The sequence below is a fragment of the Podarcis vaucheri genome (assembly GCF_965113315.1).
Source record: "Podarcis vaucheri genome assembly, chromosome: 17".
Lineage (NCBI taxonomy): Eukaryota > Metazoa > Chordata > Lepidosauria > Squamata > Lacertidae > Podarcis > Podarcis vaucheri.
Window position 1 is genome coordinate 39,322,113 of NC_138755.1, and position 22,272 is coordinate 39,344,384.

At 47.6% G+C, this 22,272-nt stretch overlaps 1 protein-coding gene and 2 long non-coding RNA genes across 3 annotated transcripts in view; 2 read left to right on the forward strand and 1 right to left on the reverse strand.

The window, feature by feature from the left end:
- LOC309522709 overlaps positions 1-22,272 on the reverse strand; it is a 289,900-nt gene that overhangs the window by 119,468 nt on the left and 148,160 nt on the right. The gene's annotated exons all lie outside the window — the stretch shown is intronic.
- On the forward strand, positions 526-5,268 carry LOC309522705. Its single transcript, XR_014215155.1, has 2 exons — positions 526-633; positions 749-5,268. It is a non-coding gene; the product is annotated as an uncharacterized lncRNA (long non-coding RNA).
- Positions 6,517-18,262, forward strand: PTMS (parathymosin). The gene is made up of 5 exons (XM_082206179.1): positions 6,517-6,722; positions 10,961-11,029; positions 13,949-14,033; positions 14,136-14,203; positions 17,239-18,262. Exons 1-5 carry the CDS (start codon positions 6,675-6,677, stop codon positions 17,287-17,289), a joined length of 321 nt encoding a protein of 106 aa, XP_082062305.1. The 5' UTR covers positions 6,517-6,674; the 3' UTR covers positions 17,290-18,262.

Here is a 22,272-nt window from a genome sequence, read left to right on the forward strand (position 1 = left end):
CACGCCAGGCACTCCTGTCTTCCACTGCCTCCCGCAGTTTGGTCAAACTCATGCTGGTAGCTTCGAGAACACTGTCCCACCATCTCGTCCTCTGTCGTCCCCTTCTCCTTGTGCCCTCCATCTTTCCCAACATCAGGGTCTTTTCCAGGGAGTCTTCTCATGAGGTGGCCAAAGTCTTGGAGCCTCAGCTTCACGATCTGTCCTTCCAGTGAGCGCTCAGGGCTGATTTCCTTCAGAATGGAGAGGTTTGATCTTCTTGCAGTCCATGGGACTCTCCAGAGTCTCCTCCAGCACCAGAATTCAAAAGCATCAATTCTTCGGCGATCAGCCTTCTTGATGGTCCAGCTCTTGCTTCCATACATCACTACAGTGGTACCTCGGGTTCCATACGCTTCAGGTTACAGACTCCGCTAACCCAGAAATAGTGCTTCAGGTTAAGAACTTTGCTTCAGGATGAGAACAGAAATTGTGCTCCGGTGGCGCGGCGGGAGGCCCCATTAGCTAAAGTGGTGCTTCAGGTTAAGAACAGTTTCAGATTAAGAACAGACCTCCAGAACGAATTAAGTACTTAACCCGAGGTACCACTGTACTGGGAAAACCATAGCGTTTACTATACGGACCTTTGTTGGCAAGGTGATGTCTCTGCTTTTAATACACCTAAACTGGGGGGAGGTGGAATAGGTGTTAACGGGAAGGTTTGACGGGAACTCAATTCTTGACATGCCGTTTTCTTGATTTCTTCTTCCAGTATTCAGAAGGATCTTGTTGACGTGTGGCATGGCGGAGCGCTCAGCTACACAGGAAGTATGAAGTGTTCTACCCTGGAAACACAGGCTTGCTGCCTCAACGAACAGCAGGATGGCTGCTCAGAAGTGACACCCGCTGCCCCCCAAGTAATGGCACAGGGTGGCAGCCGCGATCTCTGCAATTTAGGAACCTAGAAACACATTGCAAAAAATCAGTCCATACAAATTTGATAAAGCTTGCTTCACACACACACACACACACACAGGCCATTACTGTAGGCACTTGCCCCAACTTTTGCTACCCAGCTCTTATTCAAAGCGCAAAACATAAAAGATTCCACAGAATTTGCCTGTTCTGCATTTCAAAGCCTATTGAACATAAGCACTTTTTTGTTTTGTTAAAAATACACATATCTTACCATCCCATTATTGTATTTATATTTTAAAGACTGCTAAAGGCCCCTATTTAAATGAAGTGCTCAGCATCTCATGATGGCTCCTGTCGTACTATTACCCAGCCCTATGAGTGTTTTCTGCAGCGATCAATCACAAGCTAGAAGACCAATTGGAAAATTTACAAAGAATGAATATGTTTTAACCTATTATTTGTGGCAACTTTTTGTGTGCAAGAATAAATGGGATTTATTTATTTTGAAGGCTTATATCCTGCTTTTTATTCCTGGGAGGCTCTCAAGTCAACTGATAAAAGATTCCCACAATAAAAATTAGCATGCTATTCTAAGGTAATTGCCTCACAGTATTTGGCTTTAATTGTGAGGGCACCGATAGAAAAGCTAGTTGACAGGGCTGTGGGACCACATGCTCTGCATCCTGTTTTGAAGAGTAGCAGCTCATGGAGTTATGAATGAAGGCAAGAATAAAACTGGTTGTGGGTTGAACATTTTTAAAGCAATGGATATAATTTTGGATTTATGTTATCAGATATTAATTGGATATATTTTTTCTGTGGCTTTCCTGATAAAAGGAGGACTTTTTTACTTGATTTTTACCAAAGGCCAAGGTAGTTCCAGATACTGAGTGTTTCCCAAGAAGATGGAAAAGGCAGCTGGACCAGCAGAGGAGCAATGAGAGAAATTTTCTATACAGCTCCTGTTCCCCAGTTGCTGATGGAAGAACAAGAGCTATCCAGGAGCAGAGAAACTAACTTCTAGCTGTCAACTGAGGAAAGCTCCAGTACTTTAGACATGTGGCACCAGCTTTTGAAGGCATTTCCAGGGTAGGAGATAGGTGCTAGGATCATAGCTGAGGATATGAATCTCACCATGGTCAGATCAGTTCCTGTTGAGGTTTACAGATCCAGCACCTACTTTCTTCTGCAGGAGTGGTTGGAAATATTAGAATGCTCCTGGCCATCATTGTGTTCCCAGCAGAGTTTTTCTGAGTGACCCTGGATCATCTTTATTGTGAGCCAGCAGATGCTGCAGATACAGATCTAGGAGAGCACAACTGGTTCAGTTGCACTGGGTGCAGAGCTTCTGGAGTGCTGCAGCAGGCACCACAGCTATTAAGTCCAATGGAAGGCGAGAGGCAGGGGGCACTGGATTTTGGTGTTGCACAGGACACCACTGAAATTGGAGCAGCCAAGGTCTGCCACTGGAAGGTGTTAAGGAACCCTCAGAGCTCTACCAGACAGCACTCTTTCTACATCTCAAGACAAAACTGTTCCAAGGTCATCAAAGTTGTTTGAAGGAAGCATATGTGTGGTTGCTGTTAGAACCACTATTTGCCACTTTCTGAGTAAAGTGCTTTGAGTGAGTGGTGGCTGTGCCAACTTCATTACTTCTTGGATGAGACCAATTATCAGGATCCATTTCAGTTGGACTTTAGGCCTACATTTGATGCAGCAACTGTCTTGGCCATCCTGATAGATGGCCCACACCAGAAAACAGAAGGAGCAGGACCTTGTTGATTCTGCTGGACCTCCTAGTAGTCGTCAATATCAGCAATTGTGTTTATCTGGATACGCTCTCTTAAGTTGGGAATTGTGCACACTGCATTGTGGCGGTTTTATTCCATTCTGGAAGACCAGCTTTGTTTAAAAACATATATTCCTCTTTCAGAATAGGAATACATATGACAAGCTGTGCCTTGATTAATCCTCTGCTTGTGGCACATGCTACACACAAATGGGGGTAGTTGAATGGGGGTAGTTGAAGACTGGAAACTGCATTATTTCAGCTGCACAACTCTTGGGTTTCTGTGCTGAAACTTCCACTTTTCTAGCTAAAAAAAAAAAAGGATTTAGGCCCAATGAACGTAATGATCCAATTGGCAGAAATAACAGGAAAGAGTCAAAAGGATTTGTTACATTCTCTCAAGTGAAGAAGCCAGATAGAAGAAAGTGAAGAAGACACAGATAGAAGAAAGGCTTGTGCCTTGCCTCCTTAGTACCAAACTGAGCAGCCATGTTGTTACCACAAAGTGTGTGCTGTGAGGGGCCAGATGTGCTCAACAAGTGGACTACTTATGCTTCCTTAGGAAGCATGTCATGCTGCAAGACATTTGGACCAATTAAATACAGTGGTACCTCAGGTTACATACGCTTCAGGTTACAGTCGCTTTAGGTTACAGACTCCGCTAACCCAGAAATAGTGCTTCAGGTTAAGAGCTTTGCTTCAGGATGAGAACAGAAATTGTGCTCCGGTGGCGCGGCGGCAGCAGGAGGCCCTATTAGCTAAAGTGGTGCTTCAGGTTAAGAACAGTTTCAGGTTAAGAACGGACCTCCAGAACGAATTAAGTACTTAACCTGAGGTACCACTGTAATGTAATGTGCCCTACTTCACAATAGCAGCCAATCCATATTTGTCTTTCAGATATTGGAAGATGCAGAAGGAAGAACAGAAATATTCATTGGGGGAGGGGGTGTTAATCAATGCCACTTAATTCAAAGGAGCGATTTGCCTACTTACTGTTCTCTTCCCATAGCACTGGATTTTGTCACACTCTGGTATGAAAACACAATGAGGAGTCCAAACCAACTGACCAGTAGCTGAGAACTTCATAGTATGACTCAATTGTGTGATATAGGCAGGTAGCCCCATCTGTGCTGTGGAGATATGATAGAAGAGAGCAAGGCTTGAAATAGGGAAAGAAAAAAAAGGGGGGGTTCTTTTGCACAGTAAAGTGTGCACACCTACTTGGGCAGCCAATTTCAGAAGGCGGTGCAGGGGGAACCACTGCTTGACTTCCTGACATCTTTGTCCTCCATACAAATGAAACTACTGAGTGAGGTCATCATCAGGGAAGTTGAAATTAGTTGTATCTATATGCAGATGACAGCTCTATTTCTCTTTTTCACCCAACTCATATTAAGTGATGATGGTGATAAACCAGGACTAGATGGGTTCAGTAATTAACTGGATGAAGGCAAAGAACATGAAGCTCAGCCTAGACCCGACAGGACGGAGATGATTCATCTTCCCATGTTGCTTATGTTCACCCTGTGCTGGAGTGCAACCCCTCTGAAGAGGGATTGCCTACTGATCCATCGTTGCCACCTGAGGCATAGTTTGCCTCTGTGGTGCTGAGCATGTTATACCAGTTTAGACTGGTGCACCAGCCACAACTGTATCTAGACAGATACCTTGGTCTCTGTGATCCATATCTTGGTAACTTCCAAATTATACTACAGTGGTAGCTCTGGTTACAAATTCTCCAGGTTACAAACACTTTGGGTTACTAACTCCGCTAACCCAGAAGTAGTACCTCGAGTTGAGAACTTTGCCCCAGGATGAGAACGGAAATCGCGTGGCGGTGGCGAGGCAGCAGTGGGAGGCCCCATTTGCTAAAGTGGTACCTCAGGTTAAGAACGGTTTCGGGTCAAGAATGGACCTCCGGAACGAATTAAGCTCGTAACCCGAGGTACCACTGTACTGTAATGCAATGCAATGTATACAGGGATGCCTTACAACGCAGTTCAGAAGCTTCCATTAGTTCAAAGTACAACTGTGAGTCTATTAACTGAATCTAGGCATTGTGATCTCATTACTCCTATGCTTCACCAACTTAGTTGGCTTTCAGTCTGTGTCTGGGCTCAGTTCAGTGTGTGGATTTTGACCTTTAAAAGCCTTTATGGCTTCAGACCAGGATGCCTGAAAGACTGCTGGTCTCCACTTGTGCCTGCTCATCCACCCATACAATGAGAGCTCCAGCAGAGGCCTTTCTTTGGGTGTCCCTCCACCTGAGGTATGACAGGTGGCTGCAGGGGAAAGGTTGCTGACTATCTGATGGTGGCATCTCAACTATGGTATGCTCTCCACAAGGAGGTTTACATGGCACCTACCTTGATGTCATTTTGGCACTGGCAAAGGCCTTTTCATTCTCCCAGGCTTTTTCACTCTCTGTGTTTTGTTTCTTTGCTGTTGGTGTTTGCTTTTAATTCCGCTGACTGCTTTTATACTAGTGTTTTAATGCTTTTGTTTTGCCGTAAAGTCTTGTAAGCCACCTTGAGAACCTGTTAAAGGGAAGGTTTTCAATAAATAAAATGTGACTGTGAAGATAACCCTGAGTCAGTACATCAGTGATTCAGAGGGAATTTACTTTAGTTCAGGGAAATTTTCTTAGGCAAAATGTGATTCTTGTGAACAGAATGAGTGAAGAAGTGTGTGATATGGTGTTGGCAAAGGGGAACACTGGAAGAGGACAGGTGATCAGGTAAGCAGGGGGTTGATGATTCCTCAAAAATTAATTGCCCAGTTCAAGTTTACAGACAGGGGACTGGGGGGGGGGGAGAGACTTGGTAAAACACCCCCATTCCTTTTCTCTGGATGCCTTAGTTTGTTCCAAGTAGTGCAAGTCTCTTGGGACTGCTTCTCACATGCATGTAGCTGATTTTTCACAGGTGAATGAATTGGGAGAGGGAAGGTGACTAACATGGCTTGGTCAAGTTTCTATCAAGGGGGAATGAAAAAGGATGAATCCGTCCTGTGCCAAATGGTATGGAATCTGGAGAGGATTCTCCAGACCACTCTGGACATGGGCAGAGAACCACAGAATGATACGCACCCCCAGGGCACAGCATGGCCTGGGCTGAACGATACCGTCTTTACTCCAGAATTCACTGGAATGCGAGGAGTCCTGGGTATAACCTGGCGATGTTTCCACCACAACAGGAAACCCGGGGTTCTGGATCGGATTCCAACTGTGGGGCACAACTCTACTCGGTCCCTGCTTTCTGCCACAGTCGGGGATGGCTAAAGGCAGCTATCTCAAGCCTTGCAACTACGCAGACAGCAGATCCCTTGCAGCCGGGCCTGACGCAACGGAGCCAGCAGCTGGCGATTTAGGTTCTAGTTATTCTGGCTCCGTTCACACGGGGCAGGACAAAGGGCACGCGCGGTCCTGCGAAGGGCGCGCGGCGCAGGAGAGGAGAGCGCGACTCGAACAAAGGAGCCGAAGACAAAGCGCGGAAGGGAAGCTTCCCCAAGGGGCAAGGGCATAGCTCTGGCTGGGGTTCCCGGCCTTCAGGACCACGCAAGCTCCCCTAACCCTCCTTCCGCAGTTAATGGTTTTGTTTTCTTTTGTTTCGCAAAGCGCAGCGTTGTCCCCTCTTGCCGGGCCATTTATATTCCTCCTCCTCCTCCTGGCTGCTGCTGGGCAGCTGCTTGCGCCTTCGCTCTTCCATCCAGCCCTCCCTCCTTCCCGCTCATCCCTCCCAGCCTCCCCTCCCTTTGCGCAGGTCCCTCCCTCGCCGCCGAGCGCCGTATAAATCCCTTTTTCTGGCACAGCCTCATCGCGGCAGCGGAGAACCCTGTGGCTGTGGCGCCGGGGCGAGCCGAGAAGTGCCCGTCGGCTTCCCGAGAGCTTAACCCGAGCTGCACCTGGTCCCTCCGGCCAAGCGCCTCTCCCGCGCGCCCTCGCCCTTTCTCGCCTTGCTCCTTTTGTTTCGTTTCGCTCCCGCTTTCCAGGATGTCGGAGAAGCCCGCCGAGGAGGCTCCGGTGGAGCTGGGGGCCAAGGTGAGGACCAAGCTGGGATCCAGACCCCGGGGCGAGCGCGCCCAATGCTCGATTGCAACGAAGCAGGCGGATAGGTGCTGGTGGCGGAGCTCGCCTTTGCCCTGGTGCGCTCGGGATCGAGGGCAGAGAGGGCGCAAGCTGGTTGTGGGGAAACAGTTACGGAGGGAAGAGAAGACTCGAGGAGGGTGGCGGGCGTGCGCCTTGCTCCCCGCGCCCCCGCGCCCGCCTTTATTCCGACGACGCCTTTCCACGCGTCTCTCGAACGACCCGCTTTCCCTTTTTTCCTGGTCCCCTTGCAAACGAGCTGCCGGCTGGGATTCGGGTCAGGAAAAGAAAACGCCCGCCCTTAGACGGGCAGAGAGCGGCGTGCGGGCATTGCGCTCTCGTGTCCGTCACCTTCGCGGCCAATACAGTGCGCTTGGCTGGCTGGGGCGCGTTTGCTTGCTGCCCAAAGTCTCTAGGGTTTGTGAGGACCGGGGAAGAATGCACGTGTCAGTTGGGTGCCCCTAGCTGTGCTAAAGGCGGAGAGCTTTTCTTTTCATCCGAGTGCCATTAATCATCATGGAGACCGGGCGGGGAGGAGGGGGCGGTCACCTTTCAAACCATGCGCCCACCTGGGTTGGGTGAGTGATCCCTTAGTGTTAAGAAGGGGGGCACAGTTTTAAACAAGGACGCCGAACCTCCCATCCGGCGGACTACGAAACCAGACGCCTAAACCGTTTCGCTTTATTAGGAAACAAAAACAGTGAAGCGGAGACGCGCAGCACAAAGCCAGGAAAAGATGGAAGGCAATTAAAGAGCGCGCGCGCGCCGGGATGTGCGTGCGCCTGCCTGCCTGCTTGCCAACATATGGGTCGTTTTCCCCGCAACCATGTTTCTTGTCTGCGAAGGCATCGGACCTTATGTCTTCGCTTGCTTTGGCGTTTCTTACTTTGTTTTGCCTCCATGTGCGCGCAAGCTGCGGAGACACGCGTTGCTCCGCGTCGTGGGAACTGTAGCTTGGGTCTTGCAAGAAGGCTGCCTGCTGCGGGTGAAGCGGGAAAGTAGGTTGCGGGGCAAGGTCACCCCGAAGAGTAAGACAACACAACCCTCGGGAAGACACGTGACTCCCTAAGAAGGGGGGGGGGCGGTTAGCGCCGCGTGGGATTTGCTCCTGGTATATTTACGAATGCTGGATTGGAAACGTTAATTGAAGAGGGGGTGGGGAGAGAAGGGAAAGATTAAACGAGGGAGGCAGTAGGAATTCAGTGCCGCCATGCCATTAATAGGTCTCCGTCCAGCTTCTTCGCTCCGTTGTAGCAGAATGGAAGCAGGAACGTGTAAAGCTGCAATCCTACGCACGTGTACCTGGCAGTAATTCTGAGTAAACATGCAATTTCACTGCAGGGCATACCAGGGCATAGGATTCTCTGGCCTGCCAGAAAAGAGGGAGAAAAAGATAAAAGGGAAAGGCAAACAGTACTCAAACTGTGTTCCAGGGATTGGGACTTGCACAATATTTTTTGATAGTTAGGCAGTCTCCTCTCCTGCACTGTAGGGATAGTAATTGATTAAAACAACCTTAAGGGCAGCCAGGGACATGGGCATAAATCAAAGTTACATGCTGCTCAGACTTACTTCTACAGTGCTGTACATCTTTCTCGATTTGCATGAGAAAGCTAAAGATAGTCACTTCCGCAGCTTTGAAAATAGTCTTCCACACAAGACAGGACAGCCTTTCCCCAGATTTTAGTTAACCTACAAAACCAGGTATTTAATTGTGTGCAATCTTTGCAGAAACAAAGCCTTCGGGCGCCTTGTTCCCAGGTTCACCTTATCTTTGGTAGCAGTGGTTGGATCACAACACTTCAGCCAGTTTTGTTGTTGTTTTACATCATACAAATTATGGCCCTGTGAGATGGTCAGTGACGGGTCTTGCATACTACATCACTTATGGAAGGTTTTATGGGCTATTGTCCTTACATAGCATTCCTAAGAACACAACCCTTTCAGCTGCGAGTTCAGAAAATGACCAGCGGGAGGAAAATCTGCCTGTTTTTATAAGAGAAACCCCAGAACCCCTGTCAGTTACTATTCATTATGCCCCAGGCTTTGGGAGTGGCCATGGAAAATGTTTGCCGTTTGTCTGTGTGCGAATGGAAGAAGCTACTTTTGATTCTGAATGCATAGAAAAATGGTTCTGGTTAGAGGATTAGCTATGGAAATCTCAGATGTTGGCTTGACCCTGAAATGATCAATCTGGGTTAGACTACCTCATATCTAGGCCAGTGTTCCATCTTCGCCAGTAGCAGGTTTTAGAAGCCTCATGCCTGAGTTTTGAAAGCGTATTATGCCCTCTAGTGGAACATTTATGGGACCATCTGTCCTATATGGCAACGTTTCTTACCAGGGATTGCCTCCTTACAAAGGCTTACCTCTCTCACACCATCTAATTAAGGTTTTTCTACTTTGTAGTCCTGCGCAAAGGTGAAGTTGTTTTAGCGCATAGCTGGGTTTTCACCGGAACTGGTGCAAGGGCCCAGTGTTGGCACAAATCAAAAAGTGTGCAAAAGGTGCACATTTCCACCCTATAGAACCCTTTACAGAGAGCAAAATAAAAATTCTAGAGTAACCCTGGGATACGTTCCCCGCCTTATGTCCTACTGTCTTTGCCTAGTCTCCTTTCTCGGAGGGCGGTGCATGTTTAGCAATCCTATTTTAAACCTGGTATGTAAGTTTCTTGCTTGTTATCTGCACAAATAACTAATGGGATGATGTTTCAGTATGTTACATTGCACATTCCTCCACGTGTGTGTTTTAAAGAAAGCAGCTTACTGTAGTATAGTAATTAAGGCCCCAGGTTCTTACCTCGTTTCACCCAAGAACAAAACCACTCTTCTCTCAGATACAACTCTTCAGCCACAACAAGCAGATAATATTGGCTTATCCAATCTTACAAAGCTCTGTCAGAAGAATTTTGGAGATAAATATGAAATACTGGAACACTCAGAGGGAACAGACTGCATAAACACACTGCTGTTCTTACCTATAAACAGTCAATAGCCAGGCAAAAACTACCACACCATCTGCTATCTATTTCAGAGAGTTACTTATTTGCTGTGCATCTGGACACCTCTTGAGATATCATAGCCAAATTTTGCATGTTGGTTCCTGAGATAAAGGAGCAGGTTTTCACCTGTGTTTGGATACAGTTGGACACCATTTTGAATCAAGATGATGAACCGAACCTTAACTGCACTGCTTTAAAAGCTGTGCTGATTCTCTGGGTTTCTTAACACTCTGGAGCAACACCAGGTGGGAGGTTGCTGATAGATGTATTAATAACTAAAGTCAAATAAGTTGTTGCCCATGAAAGTCAGGTCTACATCATAAGTGCAGTGACCAGCAGCGTAGACATTTCTGATTAGATATCTCATGCTAGTCTCTGTAAACGGCAGGGTGAATCGGGTGTTGAATTTAAATCCCAATCAGTCTCAGCCGGCATGGGCAATGGTTCAGGGGATGATGAGAATTGCAGTCCATATGCGATGGGACGGCTTCCCCAGAAGTTTAAAAAAACAAAACAAGAATTCCTTTTTAGAAAGAGCTAAATTTTTAACTTCCAAAAATGCTCTCTGAAGGATCTTAATGATGTTCCTAGTGGCATATAAACAAACAAACGACAACAAACCCCGGGCATAGGCAGCCCTAAAACGAGGCGCTGTGAGGTGGCTGACAGATTTCATGCGTAATAATAATCGACTTGGAAGTAATTTTGTACAAGCTCCAGTGGAATGAATGGGAGCCGCGTGGCAGCAGGCCGGCAGATTGTGACACATGTTAATTAGTGGGAGGAAGCGCCCATTTGGATTATCAGTCTCGGGCACCAAAACGTCGTTGGCCACAGTTAAATCACACCACGACCACCGAATGTTGGCAAGGCTTCAGCTGGTCTTCCACTGCGAAGCTTCTATAGCTTGAAAAACGTTGCCTAGGTTTCCCTATTTGTCACAGTGACAAGGCTCTTAATCTCAGTGATACACCGTGGGCAATTCTAAAAGCAACCTTTCCTTTTTGAAACGCTTAAACATGTTGCCTTTGGTATTCAGCTATCTGTTCTCCTATTGCCGGTAATCGAGCCACGCCCTCCTCTTCACTGATTTCATTATTATTACTACGCAATTCCTGCTTCTTCATATTAGCCCTTCTTTACAGCCCCTCTAGTATTAAGCACACGTATTTCTCTTCCTGTCTTCCAGGACCTGAAAGAAAAGAAGGAGAAGCACGAGGAGAAGTCTGCCCGCAAAGAAAAGAAGGAGATAATAGAGGTAACTGGGCAGATATTTGGTCAGGCATAGGCAAACTCGGCCCTCCAGATGTTTTGGGACTACAACTCCTATCATCGTTGACCACTGGTCCTGTTAGCTAGGGATGATGGGAGTTGTAGTCCCTTGCCTATGCCTGTATTTGGTTGAGAAGCAGAGAGAGATGGGAGAGCATGGCAAGGTGTACAGGCAAAGGCTTAAAAAAAAGAGCCACCAGGCTTTTGGTTTTGCCTTTTCTGACTTTTCACATAGTTGCCTCAGCCCTGAGTGCTGCTTTCCTCTTGCCATTTATCTTGCGCCACCCATGACGGTCTTGTTTATAGCACCATTTGTACAGCTATAATGGAAAAGATCCTATGGTGCCTGATGTTTTTAAAGATTTATTCATTTTTTTCAACCTGCAAAATACTTCTGGGGAGAGAGGGGAGGCTTCTTCGTGACGCCAAAAGTGCAAAACTGAGCAGCTCTCTGCACATGTGCCTTTTTTTTAATGCCCATATAGACTTTTCCTAAGAAAAACTGGGAAAATTAGTATCATTTAGAGGCAACAGATTATCTAGGGGTGCAGGCTGGGGCAAAGCAGAATAGGCAAAGGAGTGCCTATCAGGATATACGGTTGGATTGAAGGATTTCCAAGTTCTGCCACTTTGGGGCTCCAACTTGCAGAGATAGGAAAGGGGAACGGGAACTGCTCTTTCTCCTCTCCTGATCCATCAAATCAGCGGAAGAGAAAAGGGCTATCTATTTGCTGCACCAGGTTATCAACCCTGCTCCCTGAAGACTGGACAACTCTGTGGTGGGCAGACATGCCAACAAGTGTAGCTTTTCTTGTGATGGAGATCTGCCGGGAAACTGCATCCACTGGGCGAGGAGGGTCACTTAATTTTGGGGGCGGAGGTGGAGGAATCTGCCATCCAGCAGAGCCTCCGCTAAGGTAGGAGGGGAAAGGTGGCAATCTTAGCTGCCCTGGAGAATTAGAATGTGTGGGGCCATCAGGCAGTGCTGCTGTCTAGCACTGCATCCTGCTCCTTAGACAGGTATTCTGAGACCTGCTGGAGAGGTTTAGGTGCTAAGAATTAGAAAGTGGGGTTCATACTGACTTCTCTAGGATGCAAAAATACCTCTTGTGGAGGGCGGCGGGGAGAGCAAGAATTAAAGGTGGTTTTAGGGTAGTCCGGCCTCCCTGGGTGCCACGCTGCAGGGGGTGCCACAACAGTGCTGTAGAATGTAGCGTGAGAGGTACGGGAGCGCCAAATTTTAGTGTCGCCCAGGGCGCTGCTGAAATTTGAAAGCCCAAAGTGTGCCACTGCAGTGAGTGGGTGGCTATATAGTCAGTCCCAAGATGATGAGCTGGGTTTGCACGACTGCAAGAGTTTCTTGTGCTCTCTGCATCAACCACAATGAGATGAGATGCAGAAGTCCCTAAATGAAAAAAATAAGTCTTAATGTGGGGTGGCGGTTTCTTTAGTACAGGGGTCAGCAAACATTTTCAGCAGGGGGCCAGTCCACTGTCCCTCAGACCCTGTGGGGGGCTGGACTATATATTTGGGGGGGGAATGAACAAATTCCTATGCCCCACAAATAACCCAGAGATGGATTTTAAATAAAAGCACACATTCTACTCATGTAAAAACATGTTTCCCGCACTGTCCGTGGGCCGGATTTAGAAGGCAATTGGGCCAGATCCGGCCCCCGGGCCTTAGTTTGCCTAGCCATCCTTTAGTACCTAGCTTGAGAAGACCCATGTTCCAATCAATGTTGCATTCTGTGGCCAAGCAGTTGCTTCTGGGAGATAGGTACAGAAATACCTATCTTTTCCTTTCCTCTCCCCTACTTCCCACCCTCCCTCAAAGAGCTAACAAGCTTCAGGAGATGGGGGTTTAGACTTGGCAAAAGGTTCAGACCCTCTCCCAGAGTGCTGCTTTCCTCATCCTCAAAATAGCTCTGCAGAAAGACTAAAATCAAGGAAAATCCCAGTCACTGATCTTCTGCATCACATCTAATTTGAAGATCACAGCTGTTGCTGGTCCTGTTCTCCATAGCTGCTGGGTGAGCACAGCCTTGGTTAGGAGAAGGCTCTCATCTAAGAGTCCATGTGTGTTATGCGCAGATACTGCTGTCTCCTGATCAGGGTCAGATTTGCTGAATGAACATCCAGACATCCCAGTGTCAGCCAAACCCATGCCTCGACAAGAACCAACGTGGAAGTTCACCCAGAGAGGAGAGCTGTGTTTTGAATAAGAGAGCAGTGGCTGTGTAAGGAAAACTGGCAAGAAGCGAATATGGCCAGAAATGAAGCAGAATTCTCGTCATCCTCTGTAAAGAACAGAGAGGCAGAGAAAAGTGTAAAGGGGACAGCGCAGGGAGTTGCTTAAGCCACAACGAGCTCCTCTGGAGAGGAGTAGGGTATCAGTGTGACAGTAAATGAAATAAATATAAATTGAGCAGAATCAGTCCAGTATATCTGAAGGAGCATCTCCACCCCCATCATTCTGCCTGGACGCTGAGGTCCAGCTCCGAGGGCCTTCTGGCAGTTCCATCACTGCAAGAAGCCAAGTTACAGGGAACCAGGCAGAGGGCCTTCTCAGTAGTGGCGCCCTCCCTGTGGAACGCCCTCCCACCAGATGTCAAAGAAAACAACAACTACCAGACTTTTAGAAGACATCTGAATGCAGCCCTGTTTAGGGAAGCTTTTAATGTTTGATGTATCACAGTATTTTAATATTTTTTTGGAAGCCGCCCAGAGTGGCTGGGGAAGCCCAGCCAGATGGGCAGGGGTATAAATAATAAATTTATTATTATTATTAGAATTGTTGGGCTCTGGAAAGCGGAAATTAAGAGGGGGGTGAGCTTTTGGGAAGGCGGAACACGTGCCGGAGACACTGACACAACTGCTGCCTTCTGTGGGTTCGCATTCTACAGGACGATGAGAATGGAGCCGAGGAAGAGGACGAGGAGGAAGACGCAAATCCTGAGGATGTGGATGACGACGAGGACGAGGATGAAGGTGAGAGTGAGCAAACCGCTTGTGAGCTGTGCTATAAATGAATGCTGCCTTCCGTGGCTGGTTGAGTGATCTAACGTGTGTTCCCCCCCCCTCAATTCCAAGATGATGAGAACGAACAGGAGCCAGATTCGCATGCAGTGAAGCGATCTGCGGAGAAGAAGCAGGAAGAGGTTAGTAGAAATGATGCCAAGGATGCCAGGAGTGGGGAGAGTTCTGTTCTGCCAAAGAACTAAGGGGACGTATGAGGAACAAGTCCACCCCAAGACACTTGGCTTCCATCATAAAGCACAACACACAAAACAAATCAAATAAAACAGTGGTCTCGTACAAGCCACAAGTAATATAACGCAATTCACAGCTCACAAGGACAAATACTGGCAATTCAAAAGAAAAATTTAAGATTAAGATTAAAAAATGTAGACACTACGCTAAAATCAATATCTGATGTCATTATCGAAAATTCTTATAACTATCAATAATCAGCTAACATTCCATTCCGTCTCTTGTACGAGAGGACGGCTGTTAGGAATTTAGCAACCTGTAGGGTAATATAAGGATCCACATCTTGAAGAACCCAGGCAAGCTGCAGGTCTACTGGTTTGTCAGCCATAGGCTGGATTATGGAGTTTAGTATACTAGCACGAGCTGAACTGTACATAGGGCAGATAAACATAACATGATGTAGAGATTCAGATGTTTTCATTTCACAAGCACACATTGAAGGGACTTGGCCCTTAGTGAATCTATGTCTCAGCACGTTTGTTGGAAAAACATTGAACCTAGCTCTGATGAAGGCATATCGGTTAAGCTCATGATTGCAGCTGAGGGGTGGGGTGAATAAATACAGCGGTACCTCAGGTTAAGTACTTAATTTGTTCCGGGGGTCCATTCTTTACCTGAAACTGTACTTAACCTGAAGCACCACTTTAGCTAATGGGGCCTCCTGCTGCTGCCGCGCCGCCAGAGCACGATTTCTGTTCCCATCCTGAAGCAAAGTTCTTAACCCGTGGTAATATTTCTGGGTTAGCGAAGTCTGTAACCCGAAGCGTATGTCACCTGAAGCGTATGTAACCCGAGGTACCACTGTAAATGGAGAACGGGTTTCCTCTGCTCTCCATTTATGTATTTATTTATTAAATCCGTGTGCTTCTGAACACAACACAAGAATGCAAAATGAGAACACAAAATTCACCATAAAGCTAAAACAAACCAATAACCCCCCCCCGCTCTCCCATGGATGGATTTAAAAGGCCATAGAATGGTCAATCAGCCCAAGACCTGGCTGAAAAGGAACACTTTCACCTGGCGCCTAAAGATAAGGAAGGTGATAGGCGAGCTTTCCTGGGGAGAGCAGCCCACAAATGGGGAACCGCTGTAGAAAAGGCTGGTTCTCCTGTTGCCCCCCCCCACAGACTTCTCGTGGGAGAGGCAGCCAAAGCAGGGCCTCAGATGATGATTGCAGGGTCTGGGTGGGTTCATGTGGGGCGAGGCGATCCTTGAGGTATTGTGGTCCTGAGTCCTTGAAGGCTTTTTCTAGGTCAAAGCTGGGCACTTCTTCTAAGGGCTGAGCAGTGGCGTAGCGTGGGGGGTGCAGGGGGGGGCGGCCGCACCGGGCGCAACATCTGGGGGTTAGGGGGCGCAAATCCACGGGTTAGGGGGCGCAAATTACTTGCCTTGCCCCGGGTGCTGACAACCCACGCTACGCCACTGGGGCTGAGGCCTTGCCCTCCCAGCGGCTACTCACAGGTAGATGACAGAACAGCTCTAGGCAATTTGTAATGCAAAGTCGGCCATTAAACATGTTGCGGCAAGCCAAAGGCACGGCCGTCTGTGAAACGTGAATTGCTCACTCCCATTTGGTGGAAGTGAGGTAACGGCACATCTATCATTTATTTATGTGAAGCTTTTAGACCCCACCCTTGAGCCGAGCAGGCTCCCAGAGTGGCTTGGGAAGATCGATAGCAGACTTGCAATCTAAAAAGGCATGACATACTAGGAAAAATGATTGCCGGGGAGGCGGTGGACAAGCTTCCTTAGACACCGGGTCTTAAAGCTGTCATTCTTATAAAGCAGTTCTGTCTAGGCAAATTCTGGCTGTCCGGAAGAACAGCAGCACCTCCCTGGAAGCACCCATCCCCCCTGAAACCAAATTTGGGGGGCTTTGCGCTGTGCTTCAGTGCTTTTCCTCATCCTCAATTCACCCACAAACTCCCTGCACAGTTTCCTACAGATCACATCTCTGCACCTCAGTGCTGCACACACTGGTGTGTCAACGTGCAAAGCTGCTGGTAACGTGCAAACGTGCAAAGTTCGGGAAATACTACTGCCTCGTTCGAGTCCTTTGTGATTAGAGATAAAACAGGAGATGCCCACACTGCAGAAGATAACCTTCAGAGTTCCACATCTACTCTCAGCCCTGCATTTGCATTGCACCACAAGCTAGGGTTTTGGGGCAGAAAACAGCTCAAATAGCTCAAGTTTTGACCTAGTCCGCTACAGACAGTGTTTCCCCTTCCCCTCCCTCTTCATTGCACACTGGAAAGAACACTACCAACATCTCCTTAACCGCAACTCCCCCATAGCTGCTGAGGTCCTCTCACAAATTCCACAAAAACAAGTTAGAGATGAGCTTGCAGTATCCCCAAATCTGGGAGAGTTGTGTACAGCTATTAACCAAATGAAAAACAAGAAAGCCAGTGGACCTGGTCGGATACCTTCTGAAATCTTCAAAGTGGATGGAATTGAACTTGCACAACAACTTCACAAGCATACAGTGGCAGCTCAGTTTAAGAACAGTCCAGTTTAAGAATGATTTGGTTTACGAACTCCGCAAAACCGGAAGCAGTGTCCTGGTTTGAGAACTTTACCTCGGTCTAAGAACGGAATCCGAACGGTGGAAGGGCACTGGTGGCGGGAGGCCTCATTAGCGCCTTTGTTTAAGAACGAAACGGATTAAGTTCGTAAACCAAGCTACCACCGTACTTGTTCATTTGTTACATTTGTGTCCTGCCTTTCTTCCAAGAGACTCAAGATGGCACACGTGGTTCGTCTCCCTATTTTACCCTCGCGGCAACCCTGGGTGCATGAAATAAAAGTACCACCAGGCAGCCTTGAATTTTTCAGGATTCTCTGAACTCTTGGAGACACATGGTTTATGGCTTATGACTAAATGCATCCGTGTTTTTGTTGTTGTTATTATTGACAGGACGAAGTGGACCCAAAGAGAAAGAAAACAGAAAATGGCTCTTCCGCTTGATCTCTTCCCTCCCCCTTCTCCACTATCTGTTCCCCCCCATCTTCCTTCCTCCACCTGCGTGGACCCCCACTTCTGTGCTGCAGCCACAGAGGACGAGAAGGGGTCACAAAAGGCTTTCCAACGAGGACAGAGGAAGCTGAAGATGGCTCCTTCCTAGCCCCGAGATCTGTTCCATATTACAGTGCTCCCTACAGCTGCTGATTTCTTCCTCTCCCCCCCCATTCGAATACCCCCAATATCCAGAAACATCACCCCCCTACTTCTTCCCAATCACCCTCTCAAAATTGCTGCCTAACTGGAGATCCTCACATGCCTCTGCTTTTTGCTATACATCTTCTGTAAACTTCTTCTGCCCTGGACAAATTCCCGCCTCCCCCCCCGCCTTCCCCCTTCTTTTCTTTGGCCCCTTACAGAATTCCACAAATGCGGTGTGGAAATTTTATGGTGCTGAAATGTTAAATTGTGTCCAGAGCCTGGGATGTAAAAGGGGGCAGGGAACCTGGCAGTGATTTGTTCCTGTGTCCCGTGCCTGGTTCCCTTTCCATTGCTGGGAAAAGGCAAATATATAAATATATATATACATATATATACACAATTTAAATGTGTTTTTAAGTAAAACATAGGCAAGATTTTCATTATTAATACATTTTTGTACAAATTTACAAGGCAGGCAACAAGCTGGCTCTGGTCGACTTTTTTTTCTTCTTCCAGAAGGTGAAGCTTGTTTTTAAATGTGTAAAGTAATAATGTGACTCAGTGTGTGTGTTCCTCATTTCGGGTTGTTTTTAAATTAAAAAAAAATTAGGGACCAAATTTTGATTTCTCCCTTGTTCCTTTCAGGGTCTTTAGTTGTTTTTGTTTGTAAATTAACGCAGACCCATCTGCAGTATTTTCTATGGCACAGACATTATGAGGATGAGAAATATAAATATATATATTGTTTAGCACTGTAAATAAAAACCTTTCAAAAAGATTTCAAACAGTCCATATGTGTCTTGGGGTGTTGGTTAATTCTGATGCACATCTGCCTCTAGTGCAAGGCAGAACACTGCAGCTCACCTATCACACTTATGTAGCCAACAATATAAACTGATTTATTTATTTTAAAAAGGTAAACAATGGTCTTGTGGCTCTTGCAGGGGGTGTCCTACCCATGAAATGGAACACCATAGAATCATAGAATCCTAGAGTTGGAAGAGACCACAAGGGCCATCGAGTCCAACCCCCTGCCAAGCAGGAAACACCATCAGAGCACTCCTGACATATGGTTGTCAAGCCTCTGCTTAAAGACCTCCAAAGTAGGAGACTCCACCACACTCCTTGGCAGCAAATTCCACTGTCAAACAGCTCTTACTGTCAGGAAGTTCTTCCTAATGTTTAGGTGGAATCTTCTTTCTTGTAGTTTGGATCCATTGCTCCGTGTCCGCTTCTCTGGAGCAGCAGAAAACAACCTTTCTCCCTCCTCTATGTGACATCCTTTTATATATTTGAACATGGCTATCATATCACCCCTTACCCTCCTCTTCTCCAGGCTAAACATGCCCAGCTCCCTTAGCCGTTCCTCATAAGGCATCGTTTCTAGGCCTTTGACCATTTTGGTTGCCCTCCTCTGGACACGTTCCAGTTTGTCAGTGTCCTTCCACTAGTGCTACAACATCCGGTGTTCCCAAGACTATTCAACCATTTTCACTAAAAAAATAAATGAAAAGGAGAGATGAAGCATAGTAGAATACAGGTTCCGTTCTCATGATAAAAGTACAGTGGTACCTCGGGTTAAGAACTTAATTCGTTCTGGAGGTCCATTCTTAACCTGAAACTGTTCTTAACCTGAGGCACCACTTTAGCTAATGGGGCTTCCTGCTGCGCCGCCAGAGCACGATTTCTATTCTAATCCTGAAGCAAAGTTTTTAACCCGAGGTACTATTTCTGGGTTAGCGGAGTCTGTAACCTGAAGCATCTGTAACCCGAGGTAAAGGTAAAGGTACCCCTGACCATTAGGTCCAGTCGTGACCGACTCTGGGGTTGTGGCGCTCATCTCGCTTTATTGGCCGAGGGAGCCGGCGTACAGCTACCGGGTCATGTGGCCAGCATGACTATGCCGCTTCTGGTGAACCAGAGCAGCGCATGGAAACGCCGTTTACCTTCCCGCCGGAGTGGTACCTATTTATCTACTTGCACTTTGACGTGCTTTCGAACTGCTAGGTTGGCAGGAGCAGGGACTGAGCAACAAGAGCTCACCCCGTAGCGGGGATTCGAACCACCAACCTTCTGATCGGCAAGTCCTAGGCTCTGTGGTTTAACCCACAGTGCCACTCGCGTCCCTTCTGTAACCCGAGGTACCACTGTATAAAAAAGGTGGTGTCACAAGACTATGAAATGTTATGGAGCAGCTGTAGGTAAGAACTTAAAAGCCCTGCTGCATTCAACGGAAGGTGTCTAGGTACTAAAATACCTAGTTCAACATCCTGTATTTGCTAGTGAACAACCAGACAGATGCTGCTGGGAAACGCAGGGGTAGGACATGAGGTTAGTACTCACTGTTATTCCCCATCATCCTGGTGGTGGTATGTGTCTACTGTAAGTAGTAGGGATGCGAGTGGTGCTGTGGTCTAAACCACTGAGCCTCTTGGGCTTGCCGATCAGAAGGTTGGTGTTTCTGTGCGCTCTAGTTTCCATCACCCTGTTCCGTTGCACCAGAAGTGGTATAGTCATGCTGGCCACATGACCTGGAAAGCTGTCTGTGGACAAACGCCGGCTTTCTTGGCCTGAAAGCGAAATGAGTGCCGCTACCTCATAATTGCCTTTGACTGGACTTAACCATCCAGGGGTCCTTTACCTTTTTACATTACTGTAAAAAGCAGGTGTGCAGTGGGTGGCGCTGTGGGTTAAACCACAGAGCCTAGGGGTTGCCGATCAGAAGGTCGGCGGTTCGAATCCCCGTGACGGGGTGAGCTCCCGTTGCTCGGTCCCTGCTCCCGCCAACCTAGCAGTTCGAAAGCACGTCAAAGTGCAAGTAGATAAATAGGTACTGCTCCGGCGGGAAGGTAAACAGCGTTTCCGTGCGCTGCTCTGGTTCGCCAGAAGCGTCTTGGTCATGCTGGCCACATGACCTGGAAGCTGTATGCCGGCTCCCTCGGCCAGTAAAGCGAGATAAGCGCCGCAACCCCAGCGTCAGCCACGACTGGACCTAATGGTCAGGGGGCCCTTTATCTTTAAGTAGTGGCCATTGTCCACTTGCCTGTCTTGAGAGACAACAGAGTGAACCTCCAGGGATGAATTCAAACTCTTGCAGCACCAAAAGGGCCTCTCTGGGGCACAAGCCTGGGCAATGTGTCTGGAGGTCTTGGGCTGCCAGATGGCAAGACCCATCTCCTGCCCTCACTTATGTGGTCCAAAGGAAAATGGAGCAATACATTTTGCACCAGCTGGGATGCAGGAGTTGCTGGAAGGAGGTGTACAAGGCACCATCCAACTGCCTTAGGAGCTCCACTCCGGATTTGTGTAGGGTTGCCTTTCCCCAAAGAGATCCCACAAGGCAGCTGACATTTAGGGTCAGAGTTTTACTGTCAGGAAATCTTGCCTCTCCGGAGAAACTGGCCACTCTCCAGGCACCCGGCTTGATCTCCTGTTGACCTCCCTGTCTGCATTCCCGAGCAGGATCCAGGCTAGGTCACGATCGGCGATCCTCCTCAAGCGTGAGAAGAACACACCACTCTTCCCTGCCCCCCCAGGCAGGGGAAAGAGATAGACAGAAATGTATTTACATGCCTTTATTTCTGTCTTTGCAGCATTACAGAGAAACACGTCTGCTCTCTTCAGACACCAACAGCAGAGAGTCAAACTCCACCTCCTGTACTTCCTGTACAGCTCATATTACACTCTGAGCTAAATCCGGTGCTCTCTGCACTGTGAATTGACTGTCCCTCTGTTCCCATGGAACAGTCCCAACACTCCCATTATGATTTGCTTTCAAGCTAGCTGCAGCTCGCTGCCTCATTGCTTCTATATTGTAACATTTACTTCTAGCTGAACTTCCTTCCTAGTCTGGCAAGCCCCATCTGCCCCTCACTTTCCCCTACAACATGAGCAGAAACCGCCTTCTTGATCATTGCACCCACTACAGTGGTACCTCGGGTTACATACGCTTCAGGTTACACACTCCGCTAACCCAGAAATAGTGCTTCAGGTTAAGAACTTTGCTTCAGGATAAGAACAGAAATTGGGCTCCGGCAGCACAGCAGCAGCAGGAGGCCCCCATTAGCTAAAGTGGTGCTTCAGGTTAAGAACGGTTTCAGGTTAAGAACGGACCTCCAGAACAAATTAAGTACTTAACCCGAGGTACCACTGTATTGGTCTTGTCTGCTCAATTGGCCAGAGCCTGTATTCACATACAGGAGAAGTCCCAATCCACTATGGACTTAAAACTAAGTTGGTGGCCTCACATCTTGTGGCAGTGAATTCCACAGTACGCGCTGGGAGAAGTTGTGTTCCCCTTTGTCCTGAACCCTTACCACTCAACATCACTGGTTCTAGAATTACGAGAAAGCGAGGAGAAACTTCTACCCACAGACATTTCTCTGCAGAGCCAAAATGTGTACCCAATGAGAAGAGCAATCCATTTGCAGCAGCAGTAATGGGATGAGAGCACTTCTCTGGAATTGCCTGTGTTGATTTAGTACATTTAGTGAGCAAAAAACCCAGCAACCCATGGTTTCAATAAAACCCAACTAGGACAATGAGGTTTGTTAAATTGTTCTCTGACTGACATGCCTTTGGACATCTGGAAGAAGGCTCACGGTTGTTAGAATATTCTATCAGAATATTGCCTGGCAGCGTAGAGACACTTGAGTCCTGCCCGTTGCTTGGGAGGAGCAGGAATTACTGTGGTCCTGTTATCTCACAAGGTTCAGTCTGCAGAATTCCACTTAAAGGTCTGCAGCTTGAAAATCAGTCTTTGCTTGAGACTTGACTACAAGCCACAGT